Source organism: Ictidomys tridecemlineatus, chromosome 5 (genome assembly GCF_052094955.1).
Source record: "Ictidomys tridecemlineatus isolate mIctTri1 chromosome 5, mIctTri1.hap1, whole genome shotgun sequence".
Lineage (NCBI taxonomy): Eukaryota > Metazoa > Chordata > Mammalia > Rodentia > Sciuridae > Ictidomys > Ictidomys tridecemlineatus.
The window spans coordinates 20,602,328-20,622,379 of NC_135481.1; the positions used below are offsets into that span (position 1 = coordinate 20,602,328).

At 32.4% G+C, this 20,052-nt stretch overlaps 1 protein-coding gene across 8 annotated transcripts in view; it reads left to right on the forward strand.

The window, feature by feature from the left end:
* Vps13c (vacuolar protein sorting 13 homolog C) overlaps window positions 1–20,052 on the forward strand; it is a 180,383-nt gene that overhangs the window by 16,943 nt on the left and 143,388 nt on the right. For 3 of the 8 annotated variants that reach the window (XM_078049526.1, XM_021727159.3, XM_021727149.3), the window contains exons 4-12: window positions 666–761; window positions 1,759–1,860; window positions 5,713–5,775; window positions 11,554–11,619; window positions 11,894–12,003; window positions 15,390–15,449; window positions 18,151–18,210; window positions 19,025–19,105; window positions 19,906–19,963. In XM_078049526.1, the coding sequence (XP_077905652.1) occupies window positions 666–761; window positions 1,759–1,860; window positions 5,713–5,775; window positions 11,554–11,619; window positions 11,894–12,003; window positions 15,390–15,449; window positions 18,151–18,210; window positions 19,025–19,105; window positions 19,906–19,963 (696 nt within the window). Of the gene's footprint in view, window positions 1–665; window positions 762–1,758; window positions 1,861–5,712; window positions 5,780–11,553; window positions 11,620–11,893; window positions 12,004–15,389; window positions 15,450–18,150; window positions 18,211–19,024; window positions 19,106–19,905; window positions 19,964–20,052 lie in introns of all 8 variants that reach the window. The other 5 variants (XM_078049527.1, XM_078049528.1, XM_005316641.4 and 2 more) reach the window with 3 other exon arrangements.

Sequence of the window (20,052 nt, forward strand, 5' to 3'; positions counted from 1 at the left end):
CCCCCAGTCTGCCCTCCACACTACTACTAGAATTATGTCCAAACCTCTCCTACCCCTGAAGTTTTATATGGTTTTGCTAATGACCTGTGTGGACTTAAGCTTATGAGACTAACCTTTCTGGGACTGAATTTCCTTTTTTTGGGGGGAGAGGTACCAGGAATTGAACTCAGGAGCACTTTACCACTGAGCTACATCTCCAGCCCTAATTTATATTTTATTTAGAGACAGGGTCTCACTGAGTTGCTTAGTGCCTTGCTGTTGCTGAGGCTGGCTTTGAACTTGCCATCCTCCTGTCTCAGCCTCCTGAGCTGCTGGGATTACTGGCATTTGCCACCATGCCTGCTGAATTTCCTATTTTTCAAAATTGAAAAAATAGCCACTGCATTTATCCTTCATTTTGTAATATTAAATGAGATACTAGCTCTCAAAAAGTTTGGAGAGTATAAAGATAAAGCATAATGTGAATATTTACTTATAATGGTACTATTATATGGAAAATATCTTTGTTAACTTGAATCTTGGAGTCTTTTCATTTTTTTTCTGAGCAATGTAAACACAATATGCATGGAGAGTTTTGTTATACTTTTTCTTAATGGAAAGTAAGAAATTTATTATCTACTTGAGCAGTCAAATAAACCTTTAAGATTGAAATTATATTTCTTTAGATAAATTAACTTTGAAGATTCCTTGGAAAAACCTTTATGGAGAAGCAGTTGTTGCTACCCTCGAGGGATTATACCTGCTTGTTGTCCCTGGAGCAAGTATGTCATTTTATGTATGTCAGTAACATCACAATGAAATTAATTGTTACCTAAGTAACAAAAATTGGGCTAAGTATTCTAATGTATTTAGTAAGCTAGAAGGTAATATAAATAAACTAATCACATATATTTATGCAAAATACACATCTTACATATGTATGAATGCTACATTGTCACATTTATTTATAAAATATTTTGTGTTATTGTTGAAAACAGAGTAAATTCAGCCTATTTTAAAATTATGCTGTTCTCTATGTGTAATTATTTTGCATCTAACACTTCCTGTTGAGATGCATTAGACAGATTTGAGAATGTAATAAATTTAAAAGATGTACTAGATAAAAAGGGTATATGTATTTTATGATTGCTGGTACATATTCTTGAATTACTCTGAAAGTCTTTTTTTATCAACCTTTATTGATACCAGGTGGTATTGGATATAAAATTATTTTGGGGTTTACTAAAAATTTTTATAACTCAGATAATAACTGACAATAGTCTGATATATTTTCTGTCTTCTTTTTGTTTCTGTTTTACTTACTTTCTCTTTTCCACCTTTTCCCTATCTTCTTTTTCCTTATGAGCTTTTCCTTCCTTCCTTCTTTTTGATGTTTTATAAGAAAATGGGATTCATTAATGTTTAAACATTTTGTAAAACTAAGAATGCAGAAGTTGGGGCTAGGGTTGGGGCTCAGTGGTAGAAAGCTCGTGTGGCACATGCAAGGCCCTGGGTTCAATCCTCAGCACAACATAAAAATAAATATATATGTCCACCTGAAAAAACCTAAAAAAAATATATATATATATATATATATATATATTAAAAAGATATTATGTCCAACTATAACTAAAAAATAAATATTAATAAAAGAATGCAGAAGTGTTTTTCAGGTTTAAAAACAATTTTTGTATATGATTTATGCAATTAGGCTGAAATTTTTCCACTTAATTACTTACTAAATCCACTTCTTCTTATACAATTAACTGTGTATTTTAGGTATTAAGTATGATGCTGAGAAGGAAGACAAATCTTTGCAGGATATTAAGCAGAAAGAACTTTCCCGAATTGAAGAAGCCCTTCAAAAAGCAGCAGAGAAAGGTATAGTAAATTTATGTTTTAGGTAATATAAATATTCCTATATATTTTAGATATATTTAATGTCCTTTAAAGAGGATGTTTCATAAGCCTTCTTAAGCTGTAGTTCTAAAGAATCTTCTTTTAAAATTATATCTCAAGATGTTGATTATAAACTTTTAAAGAACTACATTTAAGACTGACTTTTTCTGTGTGATTTTTCTCTCTCTGCCAGTTTGTTTTTCACACTTTTCTTAACCAGTCATTTTTACTATGCTATCAGAAGACTTTCAAATTCTATAAATTCCTGCAGTTTTGGTCAAGCCCTAAGAATTTCTTTGGGTGCATTTTTACCTGTGTTCTTGCAAGATAATGAGTTTAAGTACATTATTATAGTGAAATATGTTCAGTAGAAATTCTCTTGTCATTCTAGTTCTAGTTATCTCTCTTGATATTGTTTGGGATATTTAAAAAAAGTTTGACTCTTTCAGTATCAATGTTTAAATATCTTACTTTAAGTTTTAATTTTTGTTTTTATTGAAAGAGATCTGATGATTTGTTGGTTTAAATTTTGATTTTGGCTTATAATGTAAGAATGTTGAGAAAAAAAGTCTGTAGAGTGATGAGTTGGACTTTGCTAAACATTCAGTTTATTTCTTACTATATTGAGATAAATTATTTTTCCTTAATTGTTAAGAAATATAGTAACCTCAATTTGCATTTCAATATTCTTTTCTAATTTCTGTGGATATAGGTCACATATTCATATTATAGTAGTCATGTGAATGATAAAAGATAATCCTGACCTTTAGATGCTTTACATTTTGACATTATTAATTAATAGTTATTGCTTAGTTGCTTCTTTTCAGACTTATTTTTCTACTTCTTTCTTGATTTTAAAAGCATGAAAGCACTATTGCACACATGTAGGGACTCAGGAAGAAGAGAAGATGATTAAAGTGTAAACAGCAGTACATGAAAGTAAAAATAAAATCCTCATGCTGATTTGCTCTAAAAAAAGTATTTTTATTTATTTCACTTGCTAAACTGGAGTGTTGCTTAATATTATGGAAAAAAATGAAAATATAACTGATTTCATTTTTGAAGATTTAGCTTTAACAAACTCTTTGATAGTTTTTTCCTTTCATTTCACTGGAGTGAGTTTATTTTCTTGTGAAGGCTATCATAAAGGGAAAGCTTAATTCATGGTAAAGTCAGAAGATTACTAAATGCTAGATTCTATATCTGCAATGTTAATTTTATCAAAGTAATATATTTGCACACTTAAAAATGAAATAGTTTTGCCAAAAAAATTTAGGATAAAAAATGGCAGTCCACTTTTACTACTCTTCTGACCTGCTCCTTAAAGGGAACTGTATTTTTTGCAATATTAACATTCTATCATTGTCTATTTTATTAATCTAAGGAATTATCTAGGACTTCCAAGATAATTAGTAATTAAGGAGTTTATGTCTTTGTCTCCTTTCACCACAGATTTCTTCTTCTCATAATATGGATATATCATAGTTTTTGGCCAACTATTAGATGATATTTACATTACTAGGGCATTATGATATACTATGATTATATCTTCTTTCTTATGCAGTCTTTGTTTTTTTCTTGAATTGTAAGTGCTTCCTTTTTTATTTGCTTATACATACACACACACTCACATACACATATTTATTTGAACTGGGGATTGAATCCAGGGCATCTGGTATGCTAGACATGTGCTCTACTACTGAGCTATACCCCCAGCCCATGAGTTACCCAAACCCATCTGTTGGCTCTCTCCACCTACCCCTTTTTTTCTTTGGAGTTCTTCCTCTGCACTGGTTGCTTTTAGGCCAACTACACAGTTTTCATCTTGGGACCGATCCTCCTTGCTTCTCTGTGTTTAATTCATTCTTTCTTGGGTCTTGGGTCTTTTTCTTTTTTCTTTTTTCTAAAATTACTCCATTACTCCTTTTTTTTTTTTTTTTCTGGAGCACATCTTATAGTTTTTAAGTAAGTATGTACTGCATATAATTTTGACAATTCTTTCAGAGCTGGATGCCTTTATGTTTTACTTTTCCACTTATGTTGTCTGGGGATACAATGCTAGGTTAAAAATTAGAATTTTTAAGGCAATATCCTCTAGTATCAATATCCTGGATAGTTTCATGCCAGTCTGCTCTATACATTGTTGGAAACACAAAAATTAGAAAATCCTTGGACTTGAGTATCAAGGACTTTACATTTTAACTGAGCAAATAAGACATAATGATAACTAGGATAAAGTGTTGAGTTCCATCAAAGAGGTGCAGATAGAATGTTAAGAGCGTTCAGAATGAGCATACTGGGTTCAGCCAAAGAGATCAGGGCAGATGCTATGAAGTTATATATCCAGCCGAATGTTAACAATATGGAAAGGAGAGTGGATAGTGAAGATGGAAAGTGTAGATTATCTGTGGAGAACAGCTGACACTTTGGGAGTTTGTTGTGGTGTGTTTGGATATAAGGTTGGAAAGCTAAGTGTAGGTAAATTTGAAGAGATTTAAATGTCCTAAAGATGATGATAAAATGATACTGACATTGATAGCTGACACTTATTGAACACTTAATATTTTCCAGTCACTCTTCCAAGTGTTTTCTATGAATTAACTCATTTAATAGGTGCTGTTATTGTTTCCATTTTGTGGGGGAGTATGTTGAAAGTTACATAATTTGTTCTAAATCACATAGGGAAAGAATGGCAGAGCTAGGGTTGAATCCAGTCTGGCTGTAGATCGTATATTCTTAACTCTGCAATAGTGAACTTTAGTCTGTAGCCAGGGGGAGAGTTAGTAACTTTTCTCTTTTCCCTTTTTTTAGTAATATAGGGAATTGGCCACAGTGTGTATGCCTGTAATTCCAGTAGCTCCGGAGACTGAGGCAGGAGGGTAGTAAGTTCAAAGCCACCCTCAGCAACTTAACGAGGCCCTGTCTCAAAAATAAAAAATTTTAAAAGGGCTGGGGATGGAGTTGTGGCTCAGTGGTAGAGCACTTGCCTGGCATTTGCAAGACACTGGATTCGATTCTCAGCACCATATTAAAAAGTAAATAAAAAATAAAGGTATTGTGTCCATCTACAGCTAAAAATATTTAAAAAAAAAAAAGGGCTGGGGATGTGGCCCAGTGGTTAAATGCCCCTGGGTTCAATCCCTGCTATAAAAGAGAGAGAGAGAGAGAGAGAGAGAGAGAGAGAGAGAGAGAGAGAGAGAGAGAGAGAGAGAGAGAGAGAGAGAAGAAATCTAGGAAGCCACTAATCAGAGCATCAGAGCTGTGATTTAGGAAGTTAAACTTGCAATGATGTCTAGATTAGGTTGGATTTGGGACAGAAATAGTGAATGCTATATAGCCATCATTAATAAGAATGAATATAGAGAGTTCTTGAGTGTATCTGAAGCAGAGGACTAAAGTAAAATGAAGTCATTTCACCTAACTCAATGTCAAATATTACATAATATTTTTTTTTCCAAAAAATGAGCAAAATGGCAGGCAAAAAGAGAACCAAAAAACAAATTTTTGTTCTATTTGAAATTTTGTTAAAGATTTCAAGGAGCATTAGCTATAATTGATATTTGACTACCTTGCTTAATTTGAAATAAGAAATTATAATTTTAATTATTAAGAATTTTTGTTTTAATATTATGAAAACAAAGTTTGTATGTTGAAAGAATAAGAATGGTATTACTGTGAATATTAGAAGTAAGTGGTTTTGTTGTCACTAAATTTTATTTATCTTGCTACATGATTTCTAATTCTATAAAATTAGGTTTAGGTATATCTTACATTTGAGATTAAAGGTGTCTTTTAAATGCTTTGCATTTTGGTTATGCTGCCATGCGGATGCAGGCGCACATTCAGGGGAGTTCATATATGGCTTGGAAAACTTTGTTTACAAGGACGTCAAGCCTGGTGGGTATGCATGATTAATTATATTCAACTATATACAAATATATTTTTATTCATGCTTGTGTATAGTGAAGTCCATTTGACGGTGTGCCATCCTTTAGAAAAATATGGAAATGTAATTTATGTCTTCACCGTTTACCATCTTCCCTTTTCCCTACCTTTTGCATCCATCCATTCATTCATTCACTAAGTATTTGAGTGTCTTCTTGTGGCAAGTACATTGATGTCTAGGTTAGGTTAGATTTGGGACAGAAATAGTAAATGCTATATAGCCATCATTAATAAGAATGAATATAAAAGATTTTTGAGTGTATCTGAAGCAGTGGACTAAAGCCAGATATGCATGGGTATACAAACATGATTCACTGCTCTTGGGAATCTCACAGTTTGATCTACATATGTCAATTTTGGACTGCCTTTTTTTCTGGTACAGTAATAATTTCTGAATTAAGCAGTTCCTCTCTCCTACAGCAGTGATTTTCACATTTTTAAAAAGCAATAAAGTGGATTTTGTTTTCAGAGGCGGGAGAGAACAAGACTTTAATCAGAACCTTGATAAGTACTTGTGTTTCTGCTCATATCCTTCTGGATTGTTCACCTTTGTAGTAACTCCAGAGACGCATCTAGACTACTATCCTACTCAGCATATTGAGATTTGAAACTTCACAAAGGCAAAGTGAAGGCCATTTGCTTTAGGATTTATAGTAGGATTCTTTTATATACTAGGAAGTTGTCCAAATACAGCAATCAATTAAAAATTAATACTTGGATTTATTGAACTTTATATAAGTCTTCAGGAACTTTCTATATTAATTTAATGATGAATGAATGGCAAGTGCGTTTTATATTTTGTGTTTTATTTACTTATATTTGAATTAGTCACATTTCTTTTTAAAAAATTTTTATTGATTTTAAAAAAAATAAACAACATCAGAATGCATTACAAATTTTATTACACATATATAGCACATCTTTTCATATCTCTGGTTGTATATAAAGTATGTTGGCACCAATTCATGTCTTCATACATGTACTTTGGGTAATGATGTCCATCACACTCCATCATCCTTGCTAATCCCCTGCCCCCTCCTTTATCCCTCCCACTCTTCTGCCCTATTTAGAGTTCGTCTATTCCTCCCATGCTCCCCATCCCTACCCCAAGATGAATCAGCTTTCTTATATCAGAGAAAACATTCAGCATTTGTTTTTTGGGGATTGGCTAACTTCACTTAGCATTATCTTCTCCAGCACCATCAATTTACCTGCAAATGCCATGATTTTATTTTCTTTTATTGCTGAGTAAAATTCCATTGTGTGCATATGCCACATTTTTTTTATCCATTCATCTACTGAAGGGCATCTAGGTTGGCTCCACAGTTTAGCTATTGTGAATTTTGCTGCTATAAACATTGATGGGGCTGTGTCCTTGTAGTATGCTGTTTTTGAGTCCTTTGAGTATATATAGACTGGTAGAGCACTTGCCTAGCATTTGAAAGGCACTGGGTCAAATGGTGGTTTCATTCCCAGATTTCCAAGGAAACTCCATACTGCTTTGTATTTTGTATTTTAAACATTAAACATTCTGTTAGAGTTACATCTGCAACTATCGACTTTTTTAATATATAGATTCATTTTGATAAATGGAAGAAGAATTTGCATGGCAGATTCACAGCATTAAGTATCTTGAAAGCAGTTTCCCTTCTAACATATTTACCCCTTTAATAAGTGTGTTTGACTGTGTTGTCTTATAGTTACTTTAATATAAAAGGTATCATGGAGATACATACTGTGTAATTTTGTAGGCTATAATTGAACCAGTTTTCTGTAGTCTGCTACTGTGTTTTCTGTTCCTTTTAGAAGTAACCTACCCCTAACATATAAATGAATTCCAGTGACCCATTCAAATATCTTAACAAAATCTCTGGGCATTGTTAAAAAATAGCAGAACAAGGACACTTATAAAGGAAAACCTAATTAAGTTGCTAATTAATTCAGTTTCCTTTTTTTTAAAAAATCCTTCTTTTTAGTTATACATGACAGTAAAATGTATTTTGACATATCATACATACATGGAGTATAACTTCCTGTTCTTGCGGTTCTACATGATGTGGAGTTACACTGGTCATGTATTCATATATGGACATACGAAAGTTATGTCAGATTCATTTTAGTATCTTTCCCATTCTTATCCCCCTAATGAAACTCTCCCCATCCAGTGAACCTTCATTCCTTCCTCTGCCCTTTTTAAAAGGTGCATTAGCATGGATTAAAATGAGGCTCAGAATGTTGGTGATTCTACAATGACAATAGTTAATTTTGTTTATGATATCTTCATTGGCTAGGATTTAATGTATACTTCATGATCATTTCCTCTTTTTAGTTTCTGAGTGTATATTCTTTCCTTATTTGAATTTAGTTTTTTATTGTCATTGTTTGTGTTTTTCTTACCTTAGAGCAGTGGTTCTTGAACCAGTTTCATAATAATCCTATGACATTATTGGATTTTTAACTGTGCTGACATTTGCATTGCTTGTACAGAGGCAGGGGTTAATAAAATTGCTGGCTGCCTTAGTGTGATCCAAGACAGTACACCAGACTGTACTGGTAGTCATTATATTCTTCACTACCATCCACTCAGAGTACACAAAACCCAAAATGAATGTCAGTTTTACTGAAAAACTGTCTTTATATATTAGGAAAAATTTAATATTAATGAATTTTAACTTTTGAGTGTATGTCTCTTTAGTATTCCATGAAACAAAAGAGAATAAAAACACTTCTGCACAAAGAAGGATGTTGATTATCTCAAGGAAAAGAAGATGCATTTGATTGAGTTGTGAGCTGAACTAGTTGCTTTTTTAAGAAGGTTATTTTTACTTGACAGAATGCTGTCATTCAGATTTGGATATGTGGTAGACACTTCAGCAAAACAACTTCAAGTAAAATCAACTAGTAATATTTGTTGCTAATGATAAAATTTGAGCTTTTTGAGGAGAAATTAGAATTTTAGAAAACTTGTATTTGTCACCTTGAGCTGGGCAGCTTCCCAGTCTTTAAAGACTTTCTGATGAGATTTGATCTTAACAAATGTGACTTCTGATGTTAAGTAATGAAATGATTCAATATTTGGAAGATTTGCCTAATTCGGTTAAGCAAAATTGTGTATTAACAATGAATGATAAAAGGTCATGCATGTGTAAAAGGCTCATTTAAAATGTAAGATGGGGCATTGATTTTTTTTTTTGGAGGAAAAATTCATTTACAAGGTTTCATATTCCATGATGGATCTACCTTTTACAAACTGCCATTTGTTGAATTTTGATGTCATGTTTGTAGATATGAAAAGGCCTTGAAAATACTCTTCCCTTTTCTGGTTGTATATCTGTAGTTAAATCAGACTTTAATCATATACTTCTCCAAAACCACATATCTCAACAGTTTAAAGACAGAAGGTGGTATGTGAATCCAGCTGTCTTCTACTAAGCCAGATATTAAAGGGATTTGTAAGAAAGTAAAGTGATTAAGAGTCTTTGTACTATAATTGCTTGGAAATATGTAATTATCATTCTTAACTATATGCTATCTATGTGATGATGAAATGGTTTGTTGATTTTAATTGAATTAACAAAAATATTTAAAGAAATTCTCAATTTCTGGTATGGTAAATATCAATAGTTATAATCCATATAAACGAAAAGCACTTTAGAATCTTTAGGTTTTAAGTGTGACAAAGGATTCCAAGATCAAGATATTTGGGAACTACTTTAGAGTATGATTGAGAATCATCATTTACTGTTCATCAGATTTATTAGACTATTTCTTTAAAGAGCTGTGCAGTGCTCAGCTTAGTTTTGAACCCATTTGGAAAGGTCAAACATGGTGCATCTAACATTGGATCAAAAACAGAACATAGGGCTAGAACAAATGTGTAACTAGAAAGACAACAAGTTAGATCTGAAGAGAATCAGAATCTGTCTCTAAAAGCAATTCTAGCCAAATGAAATTGTTTTGGGGTCGCTATTTTGATTTGTCCTTTTTCAAATGGTATTTCTTGGAGAACTCAGTCTCATAAATAAACTCAGTATGTTTAATTTATGACTGGAATAAAATTAGTGACTGTCCTTGTGGCAGAAAACAATGATATTAGAACTGTCCAGATTCTTTTTTTTTTTTCAAGAGAGGGGGGGGGGGAGAGAGAGAGAGAGAGAGAGAGAGAGAGAGAGAGAGAATTTTTTAATATTGATTTTTTAGTTTTTGGTGGACACAACATCTTTATTTTATTTTTATGTGGTGCTTAGGATCAAACCCAGCGCCCTGCGCATGCCAGGCAAGCACGCAACCGCTTGAGCCACATCCCCAGCCCTAGATTCTTTTATATATTTATTAAATATTTTTTTTTCTTGAAACTCAGGTTTTAGTTTTGTAATTAAAATTTGATTCTTAACTTTACAGTAGAGAAGTTTGCAGGTATAAAGAACAAATTGGAAATTTCAAGCTAAATTTCACATGTATTCTCTGAAATTTAAATAATATTGAGTTTGTATTTTATTAGAATGTTCAAGTATAGATTTTAAAAATTCATTTGAACAGGTATATATTGTGTACTTTATGCCCAGACATTAATTAATCCCTGTCCTAAAGGAAGCTTCCTGCCTGGTGGCAAGAGAATTGTGCAGATGCTTCAAATACAGTGTTATCATTTTTTATTGGAATTTTATATAAGATGCAGATCCTAGAGCTGCTTTGAGGAGTTTAAAAGGTTTCATAATAAGCAGCAGAGCTGGACCTGAGATTTGGAAACCTAGAAGTTTGCCTAGTAAAAAAATTCAGGAAAGGCAGCCCAAGTTTAGGGAACCATGTGTAGAAAGACATTAGGCATTAGAAAGTATGGCTTGTTTTGGAAAGTAGTATTTTGGTAGTTTCTAGTGCAAGGATGAATGGCAGGACCTTTTGTGCCATGCAGATACTTTTTGATTTTATCTGGCTGGCTTCAGAGAGCCTCTAAACGATTTTGAAGACGGGATTAACAATCTGTGAGTAATATTTTAGAAGACATTCTGGTAGCAGTGTGGAAGGACCTTAAATAGGAGATAAGGATGGAGATTAGAGGACAGGAGACCATTCAGAGACTGCCTCAGAGTTCTAGAGATGATGCCTAGTAGGCAATTGAATATAAAGATTTGGAAATTGGGTAAGACAGGTGTTGGATAACACCAAAATACACTGAGGCAGTGCCAAATAAAAAGAGGATATAATTTTAAAGTAATAACAACTAATTTAAAAACAGTTCAATGTATAGTTTATGCTCTTATATTGTTTATATCTTTAACTAATTAAATAATTTTGTTTTTGAAGTATAGCATCCAGAGGAGTTCATCTGTTGGCAACATACTCATTCATTTCATTTATGTTCCTTTTGTCATTATTACATTTCCAATATTTTGATTACAGACTCAAATTGAAATGAAACTTCATATTGTAAAGTTATATATATTACAGAGATCATTGCAAATGGATAGTTTATCCAGTTTTTTTATAATTTAACCTGCCAAATTATTTTGTAGATTAAAGTAGGTTATTGTTTACTGAAGAATGTTTTTCTAGACCAAAGAAAGTTTGTGAATCTGTGTTTGTATTAAAATAATAGATCAGTTTAGAATAAGGTAAAGTAAGTTGTACCAGAATTTGCTCTCAGGAAGAATTCTCTTATTTTCTTTTCTGTCCTCTTGTCTGCTAACATGAATTTTATCCTTTTCTCACTAAAATGCTTCCACTGAGAAGGACGTAAGCGTAAAAAGCACAAAAAACATTTTAAGAAACGTTTTAAAGGTCTTGATCGCTCAAAAGGTAGGTAAAAGTAGTTTTTATGCCATGTGTTGTTTATACACACTGCCACTTGATTTTTGTGTTGGAAGGCAAAATTAATGTTAGATTACAGTTTAACTTCAAAAGTAAGTTTTAAGTTGAAAATGCATATTAAAATCTAAAATCTAAAAAAATATAAAGACACTAGAATAGGCATAATTTCCATTGAGTAGTATCCTAGCTCTCCTTTGGTCATTGCTTGTAACGTATGTGTGAATTTCAATTCTTGAGCTTGTATTTTTCTATTTTTTAACAGATAAGCCAAAAGAAGCCAAAAAGGATACATTTTTGGAAAAATTGGCAACGCAAGTAATAAAAAATGTACAAGTAAAAATCACAGATATTCACATTAAATATGAAGATGATGTAAGTTTTTTCAGATTATTTGGTTTAAGATAGTAATTAGATATAATATTTAATGATTTTCTTCATTTTTCATATAGGGATTACTTGTACCCAATTTAAATCTAAGATTGATTTTTGTCTTTGAAGTATGTTATCATATCTCCTGTGGTGGGCTGCTTTTATTTGCCGTCTCCAGATGTAAATATAGCATAAAATTATCATGTGGATTGACCTCTATTTTATTTAAATTTGTTTTATGTGTTAATAATACTTATAACGTTAAATAACTACTTTTCTTTTTATATTGACAATAAAATTAGTTCCAAAAGGTGATGAAATAATCAGTGGTCATGGTAGTTGGCAGAAAGGGGTCTAAAACCCTCCTCACTTGACTACAGTCTTGTTCTCTTTATATTTCATATAGTTGAACTACTCACAGCTACTTACAATATATTTAGAAACCAAACTTTACTTAAAACCAAAGGTTAATATCAGTTGATTAATAATGATTAGTTTAGTTAAAATGAGATCCCTTGATCTTAATATGTATTGTTCTTTAAAAGTTTGAAACATATGAAAGAAGCCTTGAATTTTGTCATTGACCTAGGAAATTAGAAATGTTATTCCATCTCTTCTAAAAATGAATTTGCATTTTTATATTAAATTTGTCTTAAGTTTGAATTGAATTAAAGCAGTGTGGACATACTAGAGTTTATTTTCCTTCCCTAGTCCTCTGTATAACAGTGTTTAGTAAGACACACTTGTAGTTTTTTAAATTATATTTTATATTTATATTATCTTTTTGGTTTTAAGGTGTTATTAAAGTGAATTTTGTTAACAAACATTTAACAGAAATCTAACTTCTAACGTCCATGTTCATAACAAACTCAGGAAAATGTGCTCAGCACATCATGGAAGTAAAAGAATTATTGCTGAAACTATGTGGAGAAATGGGGACCCTTATACACTGTTGGTGGGAATATAAATTATACCTAATTTTGGAAAACTGTGGAGGTTTCCTTCAAAAATGAAAAATAGAATTACCATAAGATACAGCAGTTCTGTTTCTGGGTATATATTAAAAGAAATTGAAATAAGTATTTGGAAGAGATGTCAGCAGTTACATATTTATTCTAGTGCTATTCATAGTAGCCAAGATATGGGAGCAACTGAAGTGCCTCTAAATGGATAAAGGGAATGTTGTACACAGGAAATACTGTTCAGCCTTAAAAAAAGAAGGCAGTTTTGTCATTTGCAGCAACATGGATGGAACTGGAAATCATTACATTAAATGAAATAGGCTGTATTGAAAGACAAATACTGCAAGATATATGGAATCTAAAAAAACTGAACTCATAGAAGTAGAGAGTGAAAGGATGGTTTTCAGAAATTGGGGACAGAAAGAGAAGAGGTGGGTCGGAGGGTACAGAGGTTTGGTTAGATAGGAGGACTAAGTTCTGGTATTCTGTTGTACTGTAAGTTTATTATAGTTAATAATAACAATGTATATTTCAAAATTATAAGAATAGATTTTAAATGTTCTCATCAGAAATAAACGGTAAGAATAGGAAGTGGTGGGTATGTTAGTTACTTCGATTCTTACGTACAGTACTCCATAAATATGTAATTTTTATTTGTCAGTTAAAAAACAAAAACCTCCTAATGACATATTAGTAAATGGGAACATTAATTTGAATCTAAACTGAGCTGTCTCCTGACTGAATACAATTAGAAAGGTACATTATTTCTTTCTATTTAATTAAAAAATAGAGATGCACAAGAGTGGGATAAGTAACATCAATCATTTAAATTGCTGTCAGTGACCAAATGTATTAAAATAATTTAAAAGTAATGAAATTAAAAAGAAAAAATGATTCTTGTATTTTCTTTCTTTCAATGTGATCACCTTAATTATTGTATCTAGAAGGCTATGAGATATATAGAATGTAAGAAATGGGAAAAATAAAATAATTTATCATAAAGATGCTCATTAAATAATTGCTGTAATTTTTTTATACCTTTATTTTATTTACTTATTTTTATGTGGTGCTGAGGATCAAACCTAGTGCCTCACACATGCAAGGCAAGCTCTCTACCTTTGAGCCACAATCCCAGCCCCTAATTGCTGTAATTTTTAAGTAGTATATTAGCAACTGTGGAGTTGGGATTTGTTAAAGTTCCTTCTAAAATTGCAGCAAGTTGTTTTGAACCAGTCATCTTTTGGTGTAAAGATGAGTGTAGGAAAAAAGGAAAATGTTTTGCTACAAATCCAGAGATCTGATATTAATGACAAAATCAGGCTCATAAAGCTGTAGTGCTTTTTCCTTAAGCCAGTGTGTATGTGCACACATCCTCTTTGACAAAGGTCCATGTGACAAAATTTGAGCCCCAGGTGGATAGTTTAGAAAGCTATTCTTCCTCTCACCCTACTTTTCCAAATTTCTGTCAGAAGCAGATAGTTCTATGGCTTGAGCATCTTTGTGATGGGTCAGGCAGTAAGCTGGACACACTGTGGTAGTTTAAGTAGTATGTATAAACAAAGCCATGGTACTGAAGATCAGAAACAACAGCAGCTTCACATTGGTAGGTTTTGGGTGAAGTGATTGAGGAAATTAAATATTATAATCTAAGAGTTTTTCCTAATAAAGCATTTTTGAAATTTCCAGAAATTAAAGGTTTAAAAAGACAGTTCACATTTCCAAGTGTGAACATCTTAAATGTTTTAAAAACTATTTAGAGGCAGTGTTATCTGTAGCACCTTGTTTTATATATGAAGGACATCTTTAATGAGATAGAAGGACTGTTCTCTTTCAGCTATCTAGAGAAGAGTCTCTTTAGTCATAGTTACTGTATCCTCTTATTTTTTGTAAGAAAAAGACTTCCACTGGAAAATACTATTTTAGTATATTGTACCTGTAAAATATTGATAATGCCACCCATATTATTCTTTCCTCTCCTTTCTTTTCCACACATACCTGCCGGGGTCCGGCTGCAGCAGAATAACCGGGGGGTGACAAATAACTTGTGTACGTTGATACAACAGGAATAGGAGCCATTTATTGTAGGACAACAGAGCTATTTATACATTTCACACAGCTTATCTAATTAACATAAACTAGATACATCAGTCAACCAATAAGGAATCTCCACACTTAATGGCTTGCTTTTGTTATTTCTCAAACCACTCCCTCTGGCATTTTGCCAGGCACCATCCAGACTTGTTTATGAACTCTAACATTCCCCTGGCAAAATACCACGTGTTATTTTGACTTGTCTACAGACCTTAACACGTACAGTTGGGTTGTATGACTTGTTTGTAAACAGTTCCTTCTGCTGACTATTGTAAAGGGTAGAGCATGGATTTGTCCTCACCATCGGTATATTTAAATGTCCCTTTTCTTTGGTAGGTCACTGATCCAGAGCGGCCTCTTTCATTTGGTGTCACATTGGGAGAATTTAGTCTATTGGTAAGGAACGTGTAAATTATTATTTCAAAGTTACAAGCTGAATTGCCTAGAATCAAATATTACCACAGATAGATGTTATAATTAAAAAAATTCTAGCCATTGATGGATCTTTCTTTCTTTCTTTCTTTCTTTCTTTCTTTCTTTCTTTCTTTCTTTCTTTCTTTCTTTCTTCCTTTCTTCCTTTCTTTCCTTTCTTTCCTTTCTTTCCTTTCTTTCCTTTCTTTCTTTCTTTTCTTTCTTTCTGGTGTGGTGCTGAAAATCAAACCCAGTGCCTCCCATGTACTCTACCACTGAGCCACAACCCCAGCCCAGATATTAAAAATTTTATGAATTATCTTGCTGTAGCTTTCTAAAAGTTTAACATTTTTAGTGATGCTGTTGCTACATTTTCTAATTATTTTGTCATTCATTAACATCAAAATATTAATATCAAATTATTTGAAAGGAATAAAACCTGTAATCTAAATATGTGAGAAAAGTTGGGTTAGACAAATTACTATTGAATTATGTACTCATACTTGGTATTGGAGGGTGGTATAAGTGGAATACACCCCCCAAATAGCTTATACAAGTATAGGTATGTGTGTGTGTGTATGTGTGTGTGTGTGAGAGAGAGAGAGAGAGAGTTACGTGGGGTTGTATGTAAAGTTATTCATTTTGATAAAGTATTTTATAATGCAGTTTGCTTTTTCTCTTAAAGTTCTTATGGGTAGAGAGTTATTCATATGAAGAATGGACATTCTTTTCATTATAGGCAATTAAATGATGAAAAACATGTTTTGGGACATATAAATGAAGGAACATAGCTAGATTAGGTTTTTCTATGGGGGAAAAAATGTGGTTCACTTAAATACTTTCAAAGTTAAGGGTAGTGAGCAATAAATCATACTGCTCACAGTTTGCCTGATGATTGGTTAAATGCAGAATGTTTCAGGAAGACATGAGAGGAAGAAAAATGGAAAGGTGGTGAACTGGCAGAGAAGCACAAGGACAGAATTAGGTGGCAACCTTAAGAATTATATGTGCATATAGAGAAGTACAGATTGATGTTGAGGCAAGAGCAACAAAGAAAAAGAGCTAGAGAAACAAAAGAAAGGGAGTCAGGAAGCTAGTGTTTCAGATACTGTTTATCCAAAAAGCACTTGAAGTAGCTTTTGATAAGGCATAGAAATATACAGTAATATCTCATAAAAGACCAGAATCTGAGTTCTGTGGTGATTGTTCCAGAAAACTTAGTCTAACAATAGTGGCCATAGGTGAGAACAGTATTTAACTTCAGGTGTCTAACAGACAAAATAAAAAGTACAAAATAGCATGTACTTCTTGTAGTCTAATGGACAGAGTAGTGTGTGAGTGTAGTTTCCATAGTGTGTGCTGTTGTGCTCTCTGCGTCTTTGCTTAGGCTCTTTGTACTGTTTTATTTGCTTGTTTTATTCTCTTTGTCTGCTTAGTGAGTCTACTCAGGTTTTAATGCATATATGAGTTATTCTCTTGTCTCTCTCATTCTGTTTTTTTTTTTTGTTGTTGTTCTCTCTTAGAATTTACCATTCCTTTTTTTTATGCTCCCCATTGCATTTTTGTAAAAGACCTATAACGTACTGTTATACTGGTTATATATATGTTGATCTCTTTCTAGGCTACATTTATTTAATGATACAGTAGTACCTACCTTTTAGTGTTTTTATGATGATTAAATGAGGTACTTTATGTGTAACACTTGTTACATTTTTTTTGGCTAAGGTATTTCCTGCTTCAAATACTATTTGAAATAGCCACTTCAAGTACAAGTGATTATTATAATGACAATAACAGCAAACCTTCTACCTGCTTTTTATCCATGCCTTTCTTTTCCCCCATTTTTCCAAGTACAATCTAACTTTTTAAAATCTAAAGTATTCTTCCCACCTCTTCTCAGGATCTCATCGTCCCCCTTATCCTCAAGAATCTATTCCTTCTTTCCTTCCTCCTTCTTTGCATCAATCTCCCTCTCAGGACATTTCCTGAGTATTCAACTATCACTCTCTCCTACCCTCCCTGACTCTCCCCTCAGACTCCTTCTTGTAAGCATTTAAACACATTCAGATGTCTTCTTACACAATAAAAAGTCTTAACCATCCCTTACCTCTCACAAGCTGTGTAACTACTGCCTTCCCTTTCTCTGCAGTCAGACCTTTTGAGTTTTCTACTTGTGCTAGCTTCTTTCCCCACTTCCCAATGATTCTCCCGCTGCTCCTCCACAGAAACCATTGTTAGCAAGTTCATTAGTAATGCCCCTGCTGTTAAATAAGTCAGTATTGGCCTTGCCACCTTCAGTGTCTTCTGGAAACATGGTTGTGCTGATTTCCATACTGTCTTCCTACTTTACAGTCACTTTTTTTTTTTTTTAAATAATGTGTACCTTCTTACTAGTTCTAGTTCTCCGTTTTAATTCATATCCAGTTCTTTCCACAGTTCAGGCACATAGTAGCCCAATAATTATTTTCTGAATGAATAAACTTCATTAAATTAGAACATCCTCAATTCTGTTTTTCATTGTCCTTTTGATTTGCTATGTAAATAGATAAAGAATCCCCTAACTTTAGTAACATTTGTTAATAGATGTCTTTTATGCCTACATTATTTTGCTAATCTTTACAAATAATAGAGAATTGTTGTGTGACATATCACATTTCACAGTTATTTTTTTGTGTGTTTTTTTTAGACTACAAATGAACACTGGACTCCATGCATATTAAATGAAGCAGAAAAAATTATATACAAGGTATTATATTATCATTAGAATGTACATTTCTTTTTAGTTTCCTGGCTGTAAGTACTTGATATATTTTCTTGAAGAAACTTTGGTGAAACAGAATTTGCCATTGATGTGAATTAAGCCTAGAGTCTAGTTTTGGCTCTGCTTCATACTAACTGTATGACCTAATATAATTGTTTACATACTCTGAAGTTTAGGTTCTTCACCTAACAAGTGAAGAAACTGGATAAAATATTTCTCAGTGGAATTTTAAGAAGCAACAAGTAATTGAGATATTCTGAGATGTTACAGAAAAAATATCCTCCTGTTATTACTTATTAAAGTTCTAAGCTAAACATATTAAACAGGTGTATTTCAGTTTGTTTTAAACTACAGGACTTATAGTAGTTTAAATATGCTAATAACACTGTGTATCTCCAATAAGGATCTGTATTTAATCCGTAGCTTTTTCTATCTTGTTAATCATGGAATCTCCTCCAGCATCCTCCTCTGGAAATAGCCATTGGTATTTGCTGGAGGGATCATGTCTTTCTTTTTAAATAAAATATTTATCAGGTCTGTTAAATGCTAAATTCCCAATAAATACTTGATAATTGAATCTCTTGGAAATTGTGCTCTTGGAAGTCCAATTTAGCAAATAGTAAACTTACAAATAAAGTCTATGTATATATTTTGCCTCATTTTTGCATTACTTTATTTCCTTTAAAAGTTGAAAGTTGCAGCTGGGTAATTCTGGAGTAGTGAACATGAGAATAATCTTATGTTGATTTATGATTTCATTTTGTTTGTTTCTTTGACCTCTTTCGTTTTTGTTTTACAGCTTATACGGCTGGATAGTCTTAGTGCTTACTGGAATGTAAACTGCTGCATGTCTTACCATGGATCAAGGGAGCAGATCTTGGTAATTTCAAATCATTCCTGGAAAAATAACCTACATTCTCTAAGTATGTTTAATAAAACAGGTTCTTGATGACGACAGAATACGAGTCATTTGTTTAACTGGTACATCACTAAATGTGAAAAACATTTTTTGAAATTCACTGTGTGTCTTCAAGAAAACACTTTTGATTTTGAGGGTATTTGCAAAATCATTCAGTAGATGGTGATGTGAGAATCAAGGTTAAAACTTCATTATGGTCTTTTTTGATGGTATTCCTGTTACATCGAGGTATTTCATATGAGAATGATTAAGAGTATTAATAAGAAAGAAAGTTACTTTCAGATCTAAAGCGTATATCCTTGGCCAGTTTTTTTTAGCATTTGTGATGGTTTCCTGAAAAGTGAGAGATTAATTCAGTGCTTCAGTGTGCTAAGCCAATCTTAATTATGTTTCTTTACTTAGGGGAGAAAGGAATACCAGTTAAATTTTCTGAACTGGTAAATTTCAAGGCTCTATCTCTTAAAGATATAAAAGATAATTTGCTTTTGACTAGAAATTTATGGATGTATTTGTATTTGTTTCCAAAGATGTAGAGGAACATAGTATTATGATGTTTCTAGATATTTAGAATGTTTACAAATTATCTACTTCTTTATCTTTATACTAAAAAATATACCTGTAAATAATGTTTGTATTTTTCTCATGAACTCATAGTTACAAAGAAGAATCAGATACCCATGTAAGAACCAAATTGTTTTCTGTTATGTGTCACTGCATATGTGTACATTTTATTTTTCATTTAATTCAGATTTTTTGTTTAGGATCAGTTGAAAAATGAAATTCTTACCAGTAGAAATATACCCCGGAACCATCAATATAGTAAGTATGATTATAATTTATTTCATATTATAGGAACAAACATGTAATTAAATACTTTAACATACCTTTTAAAAAATTACTTTGACAAA